The 12,441-nt window shown below is 39.5% G+C and overlaps 1 protein-coding gene across 1 annotated transcript; it reads left to right on the top strand.

Annotated features, from left to right (window-relative positions):
- Positions 1–613: 613 nt before the first annotated feature.
- MCM4 (minichromosome maintenance complex component 4) lies at positions 614–10,601 on the top strand. Its single transcript, XM_009640366.2, has 15 exons — positions 614–641; positions 697–860; positions 953–1,051; positions 1,198–1,293; positions 1,374–1,469; positions 1,922–2,060; positions 2,508–2,728; positions 3,234–3,354; positions 4,458–4,717; positions 6,559–6,924; positions 7,251–7,378; positions 8,630–8,837; positions 9,219–9,447; positions 9,564–9,697; positions 10,084–10,601. Exons 1-15 carry the CDS (start codon positions 614–616, stop codon positions 10,174–10,176), a joined length of 2,382 nt encoding a protein of 793 aa, XP_009638661.1. The 3' UTR covers positions 10,177–10,601.
- Positions 10,602–12,441: the final 1,840 nt, after the last annotated feature.

The following is a 12,441-nucleotide window of genomic DNA, read 5'->3' as shown; positions in this document are numbered from 1 at the left end:
CGCGGAGGAGCGGGCGGGGCCGGGGCGGTCGCGGGCGGGGCCATCCGTGCTGTCTGGGGAACGGGTCTGGGCGAAAAACAGGCTTGGGAAAAGCGCTTTTTGTCTGAAGGCTCTCGTTTGAGTTTAGCATAGCGAGCGGTACGGGAACGTAGCCAGTGTCGGGGGCGTGGATCTGCTGCGGTGGCTCCAAATTATCGTGAGAGTACGTACCGGGGATCGTACCTTCCTCTTTTTAGGTATTTCTAGAAAGAATAGAGTACAGGGAAGAATTGGATGGATTGCCACAAAAAGCCTTGCCTGCAGCACGGGATTGTCGTGACATTTGTTTTACAGCCCCCAAAATACTGAAGAATGTGTTTCATCTAAATTGCTAGGTTTTGACTTCTTATGCTTGCACACCAAGGCAGTTTTTAAAAATTTCTAAACATTTTAAATACAGTACCGCTTTAAAGTTTTCTAGCGAAGCTTTACTAGAACCTGGGATCTTTCAGAAGAGATGTTAATGCCAAGAGAAGTTCTGGGTGGACTTGCAACATCTTTATTGTTTCTGTTTGAACAAAACACTGGAATTGATTGATGCTACTCATTTGATGACGGCAGAGTTAAAAGAACGATGAGACAAATGCAGAGGCTGAATTTTAGTCTGCCTTAAACATAAAATGTCTTGATAATGATTTTAAAACTTTTTGTATATAGCTATCCCTCTTGACTTCGACATCAGCTCCCCTCTGACGTACGGCACGCCCAGCTCCAGGGTAGAGGGCACTCCTCGGAGTGGTGTACGAGGAACTCCGGTGAGGCAGAGGCCGGACCTCGGCTCTGTCCGTAAAGCCAGACAGGTCGATTTACACTCAGATGGGGTAGGTAGACGTCTCAGACTTGGTAACTGGCAACTTCCTTTTTAAACAACTATTTGCATATTTGTGTACGCTTAAAAATTGTTTCCACGCAGCTGGCTGAGGATATAGTAGCAACTGAGCAATCTCTTGGACAAAGGCTTGTTATCTGGGGAACGGATGTTAATGTAGCCTCATGCAAAGAAAAATTCCAGGTGGGTTAACAACTTTTCCTTTTTTTAAACGAAGAGCTACTTTGATTTTAAACAAATACTAGTTGGATCTGGTACAAAGTAGGTGTTTGTACTACTAAATTCTGTTCGTCTTTTCCCTTCTGTCTTCTGTTACCTCTGACATTCAGAGATTTCTTCAGCGTTTCATTGATCCGCTGGCCAAGGAGGACGAAGACATTGGCTTGGATCTTAACGAGCCACGCTATATGCAACGACTTGAGGAGGTACTTGAAGCGAAACCTAACTTTTCTTTTTCAGTCTTGCGTGCCACTGAGCTAAAGATTTCTTTTCAAATATCTTGCAGATTAATATGGTTGGGGAACCATTCCTGAATGTCAATTGTGACCATCTAAGATCATTTGATGAAAATCTTTACAGGCAACTGATCTGCTATCCTCAGGTGAAGCAGTGCACTTCTTCCCTGGCTTTCGAGTGGCCCTTTCATGTTTCTGGCTTTTAATACGTTTGTTTGAATGCAACGTGTACTTTGTGTGTTCAGTGTAATCTCTGGCCTTTTTATTTTACTTAAGATGAAATATCTTGTTTCATAGTAGTTACAACTTGATGGTAGATGTTACAATGGGTACCTCATACATGTAGAATTAGCTGGTAAACTGCAATGTCCAGTCTTGTGTTTTTCGTTGGTTTTTTTTTTTTTCCTTTGCAATACCTAAATGAATAAACCTCATCTAAACAGTAAAGTTTCATGATATGTAGGAGAGTGCTCAGCTAGCATAACTTTTAGTCATTCCTGGCTGATCAGCAGCATTTGAAATGCTTTACACAAAACTATTCTATGATTTTTTTTTTTTTTTAAACTCAAGCTTAACCATTTCTAACAATTTTCTACAGGAAGTTATCCCAACATTTGACATGGCTGCCAATGAGATCTTTTTTGATCGTTACCCTGATTCAATATTAGAACATCAAATTCAAGTAAGGCCGTATAATGCACTGAAGACTAGGAATATGAGAAGTCTGAACCCTGAAGGTAAACTTTTGATTACCATGTTAGAAAAGAATCTTAGGGTTTATATAAACTTATTGAATGTTAACACAGAATTACACGAAGACCATAAAAAAACCCGTACTTGTGGTCCATCCAGACCAACGTCTTTCCTTTATGTCTGTTTCGGAAGCAAATGCTTTAGACCCCAAATGCAGAATAATCTATCCGTAAAGGAAATCTTCCCTGGCATCAGCTACTCATGTTCTTAGTTCTGCAAGTGTGAAGGATCTTTTTCTTTTGTATAAATACTTCTGTAAATTGGAGTATTTGTATTGTGCGTTTGTGATTCTTTTTGTTTTGTCTTGGACAAAATACTAGTACCTAACCAAATGCCCACCTTCCACCTAAAAACTACCGTAACATGAAACATGAAGCTTATTTTAAATTTTAAAGAGTACAAAGTGATGATGCAAGTCTCTGTATTTGTAGATATTGATCAGCTTATCACCATCAGTGGTATGGTCATCAGAAGCTCCCAGTTGATTCCTGAGATGCAAGAAGCATTTTTTAAATGCCAGGTTTGCGCTTTCACCACCAGAGTAGAAATCGATCGTGGCAGGATTGCCGAACCATCCGTATGCAAGAACTGTAACACAACGCACAGTATGGCGCTGATTCACAATCGGTCCATGTTCTCTGACAAACAGATGGTAAGTGGCGCTGAGGTAGCGGCGAAACTGGAAGTTTCTGGTTTTTGCTCCCCCCACTCCCCTAATATCAACAATAGCATTAATGTATGTATCTTGAGACTGCATGTTTTGGAAAGGGAAATGTCTTTTGGAATGTGAAAATGGGTGAAACAACAGTTAAAGGGTAAGAGAAGAAATGCATTAAAAGGATGAAATGAAGTATGTATACATCTTGATGCTTCCACATGGAAGCCCCTTTCTATATAGTATGTCCCCTTCTATGTGGACTAGGTGAGCCTCATCTGTAACAGCTTTTTAACCATTCCAGTAGCAACCAGCAGAATCCCCATTTTCATGGGATTTTTTTTTTAGTAATCAGTTTTGCTGTCTGGGTTGCGGTTATTTTATTCATGAGCAACGTTCACAATTCAAAATGATGATGAAGACTGATAATACAAGATTCTGTTGCATGCTCTGTGGAAAAGCTTAGCTTTTTTGAAACTAAAACTTTAGTGTATTTTTCTAGATCAAACTGCAGGAGTCTCCTGAAGATATGCCAGCTGGACAGACCCCTCATACAGTTGCGCTGTTTGCTCACAATGACCTTGTTGATAAAGTTCAGCCAGGTGATAGAGTCAACGTCACAGGTAAAGTTTAGTTTAGGTATTTGCATCCTAGTTTTTCACTGATCCGAACCATCTATAAAGGGACCTGATGGGATGGGATGCACCTCCAAGTGCTGAGGGAGCTGGGCGCTGGTTTTGCAAGGCTGCTCAATTACCTTTGAAAAGTCATGGTGACTGGTTAAGATACTGGAAGAAAGCCAGTGTCACTCCTAGGGCAAGGAGGAGACCTGGGGAACTCCAGGACAGTCAACCTCATCTTAACCCCTGGAAGGTGATAGATCAAATAATCCTGGAAACCATTTCTAACCGTATGAAGGACAAGAAGGTGATTGGGTGAAGTCAGCATGGATTTACAGTGGATAACAACCTTCTACAATGAGATGACTGGAGCAGTGGATGTGGTTTATCTTGACTTTAGCAAGGCTTTCATCAGTGTCTCCCGTACCATCCTCATAGACAAACCAATCGTGTATGGGTTGGATAAGTGGACAGTGAGATGGATTTAAAACTGGCAGAACTGCTGGGCTCAGAGCACTCTGATTAGCAGCGCAAAGTCCAGCTGGAGGTTGGTCCCCATGGGTGTGGGCCAACACTGGGGCCAAACACTGTTGGGTGTCTTTGCTACTGACCTGCATAATGGGACAGGGTGCACCCTCAGCCACCTTGCAGACAAAAGCAAAACTGGAAGGAAGCGGTGCTTGATAGACCAGGTGACTGTGGTGCCATTCAGCCAACAGCCTCCTGGGCTGGTTAGGAGTGTTGCCAGCAGGTGGAGGGAGGTGATCCTTCCCCTCTGTTCAGCACTGGTGAGGCCACACCTGGAGTCCTGGGTCTAGTTCTGGGCTCCCCAGTACAAGGGAGACATGGACATACTGGAGCAAATTCAGCGAAGGGCCATGATGATAACTGGATACTCTGCCATATATGGAAAGGCTGAGAAAGCTGGGACTGCTCAGCCCAGACAAGAGAATGCTCAGGGGGATTTTACCGGTGTGTTTGTAATTACCTGATTTGGGGGGTGGGGTGGTGTCAAGAGCTTTTCCAAGGGAAAATGTAGTATTTTCAGGTTTTGGAATTAGTCGTGTTTCTTCATATCTAATGCTGTGATTAAAAATTTTATTTAGGTATCTACAGGGCAGTCCCAATTCGAGTTAATCCAAGGGTCAGTAATGTGAAATCCGTCTATAAGACCCACATTGATGTCATACACTATCGCAAGACAGATTCAAAACGCCTGCATGGTGTTGATGAGGAAACGGAGCAAAAAATGTTTACAGAGGAACGTGTGGCAATTCTAAAAGAGCTTTCTAAAAAAGCAGACATATATGAGAGACTTTCTTCAGCACTGGCCCCAAGTATCTATGAACATGAAGATATCAAAAAGGTAAATCCTGTATTTCTGTATCTTGAGCAGTCTTAAAACTCTGCAGTCTTGTCAGGATGGAGTTGGTTGTAAGTGTATCATAATTCTTTTCATGGTATTAGGGAGTGTTAATTAGAGGGAAGATACTGAAAAGGTAGGAAAGCAGCAGAAATGGGAAAACTTAATTGCAGTATGCATCTTGTGGAAGTCCAGATGACTGGTGATCAAAGAAGTAAGTAGCTGTAACTTAAGTGAGTGCCAAAAAGAGGCATCCACAAGAGAACAGTAGCTTTAACATGGGGTTGACCCTGACTTATGGGATATTAAAACCGTTACTTGGATGTATCCAAGAAGGGACTGTTTCAATGCAATGTTCAACTGGGGTACCATAATTTTATCATTGCAAAAACCACAGTCAGTAGTGGGTCTCGAGGTAACGTCAGATATCAAACAATCCTCTTCGAGTGTATCCCTTTTTTTTTTTTTTTAATAGATTTATACTTTACCATAGTTCACAGGCTTCTGAAATGGCTAGAAGTTGAATTCAGAAACCATACAATGATTTCCCACTGAAATGGAAATACAGTAATGACAACTCCATTTGTCGTTACCTCGTCACCACAGTAATAAGGCACGTCAGGTGTCACAGGTGGAGTTGAGGAGAGCTAGGGACCCTTCATCACGGGAAATCCTCAGGTCCTGACCGAAATCTGTTCACAACAACATACAAAACTTCTATCATTAATACTTCAAAGTGTTTGAATCCCATGTGTATTGGAGTACCAATACTCTGGGACCTCAAGGAAAATAAAATGGGGCGGGTCATGCTGCTTCTAACTGAACCCGTTTTACTGACCTCTGTGAGTTGCTCTCGGTGAATGAGAACAGAACCAATACAAATAGCTCATTCCATGCCTCTGTAAGGTTTCTGTGGTGTAAGAAATTGTGCGGCGGCTTTACATGAAATAGTGTACATGTAGTTTTCCTTGCTCTTTTCCTTGCTGTTTCCAGCTGTCATTGTCACTGACTATCACTTTTTTGAATTGCCTATCTAGCATATATATGCTGCTAAAGGAAGCAAAACTAAAAAGAATACGGGGAAATGGTGGATTTTTAAACTAGTGAATTTGAAAAGGGGAAAAAACCCCTCTCTCTGATAATTCTGGCTAACTGATAAAAGTACAAGCATATGTTTATGCTAATAATTCCAGTACTTTCAAAATACTCGAAGTTAGTTACTTTTATTCTTTTACTAACACTGCAAGCACATGCTCTTTTTTTTTTTCTTATGAAATAGAAAGGTGGAAGCATTGGTCAATTCCAGTGAAACAAAGACCTTTAAACACTTTTGATCTTTATGGGCAAGTAAAGAAGTTTTATTGAAGTAATGTTGTGACATAGTAAAGCAGTTTTCCTGAAAAGAAAATGATACTTGATTAATCTTAGCTAAAAAGCTGCTAAAAATGGCACTCTTCTAATGATATGAAAGAGGTAATAGTACTTTGGTCCTAGATTAAAGACAGCCTTAGGGAAAACAATAGTAAATTCTGGTTTTCCTATTGTCAGCAAAATTTGTTATCAAAATTTTGATTACGTAAGTTTCAAAACAGATTTGGAACAAACCTGACTTGAATTATAAACTGAATCTGTAGGACCTAGCTGTTTAACTATACGTTTGTAGTTAACTGGAATTGAGGATATCTATGAAGAATGAATCCTCTGAAAGACTTCTAAAACAAGTTTCAAGTGTTTTCTTCTATGTTTGAGTTGATTTTAGCAATGTTTCAGTTCAACAGTTGGATTTGCTCTGTTAATTACACAAGAGGTAATGCTTTGATTTTTAAAGAGAATTTTTTTTGTAGGGTATTCTGCTTCAGCTTTTTGGGGGATCAAGAAAGGATTTTACTCACACAGGAAGAGGCAATTTTCGTGCAGAGATCAACATTCTGCTCTGTGGCGATCCTGGTACTAGTAAATCACAGCTGCTCCAGTATGTGTATAACCTGGTTCCTCGAGGCCAGTATACATCTGGCAAAGGCTCAAGTGCAGTTGGTCTTACTGCCTATGTGATGAAGGATCCAGAAACACGGCAACTGGTTCTTCAGACAGGTGCTCTAGTACTTAGTGACAATGGCATTTGCTGCATTGACGAGTTTGATAAAATGAATGAAAGCACAAGATCAGTACTACATGAAGTAATGGAACAACAGACTCTCTCCATCGCAAAGGTAAATTTCTGTTTAATTCCAGGTTCTCTGCACTAAGCATGGTATCTGCTAGGCAGCCGAAAGCAAAAAGCTACCAGAAAAAGAAAGTATTACACTTCTCTGTTGTTGTCAAGTGGATCGATCCTAGATTATTTACCAACTCATTTACAAAAGAATACGGCTTTCATAGCAACTAGTATTTCTGGATGTCTTTGTTGCTTTGCTCTAAAGGGTTTTTACTACAGAACCCATTCAGTAACACCAGTGGTCTCATGAAGCAGAGGGGGAAAAAGTTTTGGTGGCACATTAGTTGCAGCTGCTTTCAGAGATGTCTTTCACTTTGACAGGCTGGGATTATTTGCCAACTGAATGCTCGTACATCTATCCTAGCAGCAGCTAACCCTATAGAATCACAGTGGAACCCGAAAAAGACGACTATTGAAAATATCCAGCTCCCTCATACACTGTTGTCAAGGTACTCAACTCCCACTTGCATGTCTCATTTTTATGAGAGATTGTAATTCCTCTTGTGAAAATGATAAAATACAGTAGATCAGAACAATTGTGTTCTTTGTAGCATAGTGGAAAACTTTTGTTGCATTTATTTTAAATGCTGTTCTTACAACTTCATGTGGGCAGAGAACTGCCTTTCACTACTTGCATATTGATCTTGAACAGAAGATCTGATGAGATCTGTAGGATCTCTTTATTTACTTCTATATTGATTTTTTTTTTCCTGTTGTTTCATGATCATCTCCTAGAATAGGGTTATTCTGAACTTAGAGCATTGATAACTTCAGCAAAAACTCAGGATGCTTTTCTTAGTTCCATGAAACTTTGAAAGTGAAACTGATGATTAGGGGACTTGCAGCAGAGGTGGCAGAATCTGAAGGTCTGTGCCTGCTTCATGTTCTGTGAAATGCAGTCAGGGAGGTGGCAGTGCTAGCCTTTTGGGTGACAGCTGTTAGAGCAACACGTAGTGTCTGCTGATCTAAAATTCAACTGCCTATGTGCTGCAGTTACATCTCGTGAGGAATTGCCACGCCAGCTGGAAATCTGAAGTACGCTGGCATACTGGATATTCTGAGGACACCTACAACTTAAATTTCAATTAAGAACTGCTTAATTTAGCCATTTAGTGACAAATGGTACCTTAGTACGGGTGTACTGAATGAAAGAAACTAGGCTTCAGCAGCATCTCAGTTCCATCATTTATTGGATTTAAGCTTCTGAAAATGTATTGTTTGTAAAACTATAACCCATTTTTTCAGGATTAAACTGCAAGTGCTTTTTTATTTATACATATATTTACTTACAGGTTTTATATGCCTAAAAGAACTATATAGGTATGTGCTGTTGCCTTTCAGGGCAGTTTCTTTAGCAGCACATTTGTTCTGTATATTTGGTATGTGTGTGGATTTTTTTTTTTTTCTCTCCAAGAAAACAAAACCTGTTGGCCTTGAACATGGGATCTGAATTTTGGCAGAATGCATCTCACTTTCAAAGTTTCAAGTCCATACGATAAAAGCAAACCCACTATGCTGTTCTATACTTTCAGAACTCTAGAAAAATTATCTCTTCAGTTTAGTAGAGCAACTCCTACTTAGAAGTTATTTGTCTATTACTTCTTACTCTATCTTCAGTTGTTAAGTCAAAAACCCTAAACCAAACTACTTTAAATAGCAGGAAAGTATGCACACTAATACTGGATTCTTACCCCGTTCAGATTTGACTTGATCTTTTTAATGTTGGATCCACGTGATGAAGCTTATGACAGACGTCTTGCTCGCCATTTGGTTTCCCTGTACTACCAAAGTGAAGAAAAGATGGAGGAGGAATACATGGATATGGCAGTATTGAGGGATTACATTGCATATGCTCGCAGTTACGTAAATCCTAGGTTAAGTGAAGAGGCAAGCCAAGCCCTTATTGAGGTAAAGGAGGTGCTGCTGATGTTTCGAGTCCTTACTGACTTGTAAAAAAATGGTTCCATCACATTAATAAGTGTAAAATGCTACTGAAATGAAATGTGTCAGTACAGATATAAACACTATTATGTAAGACTAGTCCTAATTTTTTAAGTAGAGTCAAAACTTGACTCTTGTCATGGCTTAATTGCTTTATAAGGGAAACATGTATATGTGATGTGGTTATTTTTCATTGCAGAAGAATTGTGAAGGTGTATGAGCAGAAGTGGTGTTTGGAACAGCTTGGCAGAATTGCCCATATTCTGAAACAAGAGGTGGGGGATGAAGGGGACACTGAAAATAATACAAATAATGGTATTTACTGAAATACTTAATGACTCTCTTCAGGCATATGTGGACATGAGGAAGATTGGTAGTGGCAGGGGCATGGTTTCTGCGTATCCTCGACAACTTGAGTCTCTGATCCGACTGGCAGAAGCGCATGCTAAAGTACGCTTTTCTGAGAAAGTTGAAACAATTGATGTGGAAGAAGCAAAACGTCTCCATCGGGAAGCACTGAAACAGGCTGCTACTGATCCAAGGACCGGAATTGTGGACATATCCATTCTTACTACAGGTTTGTGTTTTCATAGCGATAAAGCTGGGATGCTACTGTGCTTTTTTAATTTTTACATGTAGCTTAACTTGTCCTCCTTAGTTTATTCTAAAAGGTGTTTTCATTCTTTTTATAAGGAATGAGTGCAACAGCTCGTAAGCGGAAAGAGGAGTTGGCTCAAGCCTTAAGGAAGCTTATCCAGTCAAAGGGTAAAACACCAGCTTTGAAATACCAACAGCTTTTTGATGATCTCCGAGCACAGTCTGATACAGTAAGTTTCCTGCTTTATTTTTACATTTTCACTAATTTTAAAAACATGGTGTTTTTCTAAATGAACATTATCTTGTTCTCAAGTCAGATTATGGAGGGAAAGGGAGACACTTAACTTTTTCAGCTGACATGACCAGAAAGCCAATTCTATGGATAAATGAGCTGAATCTTTGCTGTATCTTAGTTTACTATGGCTTCTGAAATAGCAAACTTGGCATCAGGGTTCCAGGCCAGATTTCAAATTGTGAAAAGAACATACTAATGCTTAAAAAAAACCATTAAGAAAATTGATGGGAAGTACGGCATTTTTGCAGTCTTTAAAGTACTTCTCACCCCCACTCCCCCCTGCCCCGCCTACCTTTACTTGATTTATTTCTTTTCTTTAAGGCTGTCACTAAGGAAATGTTTGAAGAAGCGCTTCGTGCCTTGGCTGATGATGACTTCTTGACGGTCACTGGAAAGACTGTTAGACTGCTGTAAGTTAGCCTTTCCCCGCAAGCCAGCTGTCATGCCTTCACTTCGCCTTACTTAAGATAGTGTCATCCTGCAAGATCTTCAAGATTTGGGACTATCATTTGCTATGACAAGCATAGCCTTTCCTTGCAAGCCAACTGTCATGGCTTTCCTTTGCCTTACCATATTCCTTTGCCTTACCATATTGCCAGTCTGCAAGATTTTCAAGATTTGGGACTATCATTTGCTATGACAGGTGTAGTGATGATGAAATGGCACTTCTGGCAGCACAAGAGAGTATGAAGGACAGTAACAATCTTAACTAACAATCCTTAGCTGAATAATGCTATTTACATTTTAGCTAAATGTAATTACTATTAGGTCAAGTGCCATGTATTTTTATGAGGTTTTGTAGAACATGTTGTATGTATTTCAAATTGAATTGTGAAAATTCATCTTAAATTACTTTTTAGTAAATGCAATTTGACTATTTGTACTGCTATAATCTGAAATAAAGTTACTGGAATCTGACTTGGCATTTATTTCAAGTGAAAATGAGCATATCCTGTGCTGAGCACTTTTCAGTCTAGAATTCTGCAATTTTTAGAAAGCTCTCTGTGAGTGCATGAGGGAGCTTTGTGCTTTTTTTTTTTTTTTTACTTCAGTAGTATCATCAATGTAAAAAAGGCAGATAGATTCTACTTGAAATCAAATTTCCTTACTACATAGTTAAGCATGACTGGATAAATTAAGTTACCCACCTTTGATGTAATCTCATATAATTGGTCCTGAAAGAACAAGGTCCAATGTTGCATGCATGGAGAATCTTCCCTCATTCTAGGCAGAGTAGATGATGCTCTCAGCCATTGCATGTCAATAGCTGCTCTTGTTTTCACAGCTGAGCTAGCAGAGTTCCCTAATTCAATTCAGTGCAGATAGATAGCACCACCATGCTGATCTCAACTGCTCACTTAGCCCTTTTAAGCTAAAATAAGTACTCTGGCTGTTTGTGTGTAAGACATTTCAGCTACCTTTCAATTTAGGATGACTCTTAATTCACCATCTTCTGGTTTTTTGGTTTATTTTTTTGTTTGGTCAGTGTATTTTTTAGTAAAATGCTTATTAGTTAGGAATTACTGTTATTTAGTGTATACAGGGTCACTTGCAGAATAATTCCACTAGGTGGCTCTTAAAGCCTGTATTTAGTAGTTGATAGGGATTATTTGTTCTTCAGTTTGTAGTGTGTTTTTGTTTTGTTGTTGTGTTTGTTTTTTTTTTAAATAATCAAGGACTGCAAATACCACTCTAATTAGGTAGATACAGAATGGAAATGCTTGTAAACAGTCTTTTGGTTAGAAAAAAAAAAACTGATTAAAAGATCTTAACCATCCATGTGCTAATTTGAAATGCACAAAACACAAAAGGAAGATGAAAGTAATGTACTTAGACTGATACTATTTTCCTTACTCGATGCAATAGTCTCAAACTGTATAACATAATTTACTGCTGTATTTACCTTGTGCTGTTAGTAGTTATAATTAAGCTCATTTAAACTCAAGTAATTTAAAGACCAGAATATGCAGCTGGGAAAAGCACCCCTGCCATAAACTTGATATTCTTAACATCAGAAACAACATAGAAGGGAAGGCTTTAAAGTCTTTTATACATTCTACAAAAGGCATAAAAAAAAAAAAAAAGCCTGCTGGCAGGAATTATTTGTAGTAAGTCACTTTAAGAGATCTGCTATCTTGTCTAGTGCCACAAAGAGAAGCTGCTGGTCAAGTGAAATAGAAGGGTACTCTTCTGTTTTCCTACCACAGAATGCAGTCCCTGGGTACTTGGGGTGGGCAGGGAACCAGTACAAGATAGACCAAAAAAATGTCATTTGCTACCACTGTCACTGGTTTCAAAGCTGGTATGTCACTTCTCTGCAAGCACAAATCTGATTGGAAAGTGACCCCGTCCTAGTCATTCCCAGTTCCGTTATGCACTTCAGTAGGAACAGATGTAAATTCCTAAGTGAGAAACGCGTCAAGATTATCCCTTGCCCATCATAACTGAGATAATGTACTCCTTAAGACTAGGTTCTAGTTGGCCTCATCAAACTTCAGTCTCATTTTTGGCAGTCACTCTGGAACTGCAGTTTTATCTTCCTAGAAGGCCCCAGGACTTCCAGGAGTATCTCGGGAAAAGAAGAAAGTGCACTGAAGGCTGCATGTCAAAGAGCTGATCAGGGAAGCGATTCCATCCCACCTTTGTGGTGTATTTATTTAATTTCATAATTAGAGCTGC

This window comes from Egretta garzetta, unplaced genomic scaffold (genome assembly GCF_000687185.1).
Source record: "Egretta garzetta isolate BGI_Z169 unplaced genomic scaffold, ASM68718v1 scaffold36, whole genome shotgun sequence".
NCBI classification, from domain to species: domain Eukaryota; kingdom Metazoa; phylum Chordata; class Aves; order Pelecaniformes; family Ardeidae; genus Egretta; species Egretta garzetta.
Note: the sequence above shows the minus strand (reverse complement) of the source record. Positions and strands in the feature narration are given on the sequence as shown.

What these genes read in the sequence shown, in the direction of transcription:
- MCM4 (XM_009640366.2), top strand. Translation starts at nt 614, where the DNA reads ATGAGACAAATGCAGAGGCTGAATTTTA. An exon ending in AACTGATCTGCTATCCTCAG is followed by an intron (nt 1,470 to 1,921) that starts GTGAAGCAGTGC and finishes AATTTTCTACAG; the next exon opens with GAAGTTATCCCAACATTTGA. An exon ending in TGATAGAGTCAACGTCACAG is followed by an intron (nt 3,355 to 4,457) that starts GTAAAGTTTAGT and finishes AATTTTATTTAG; the next exon opens with GTATCTACAGGGCAGTCCCA.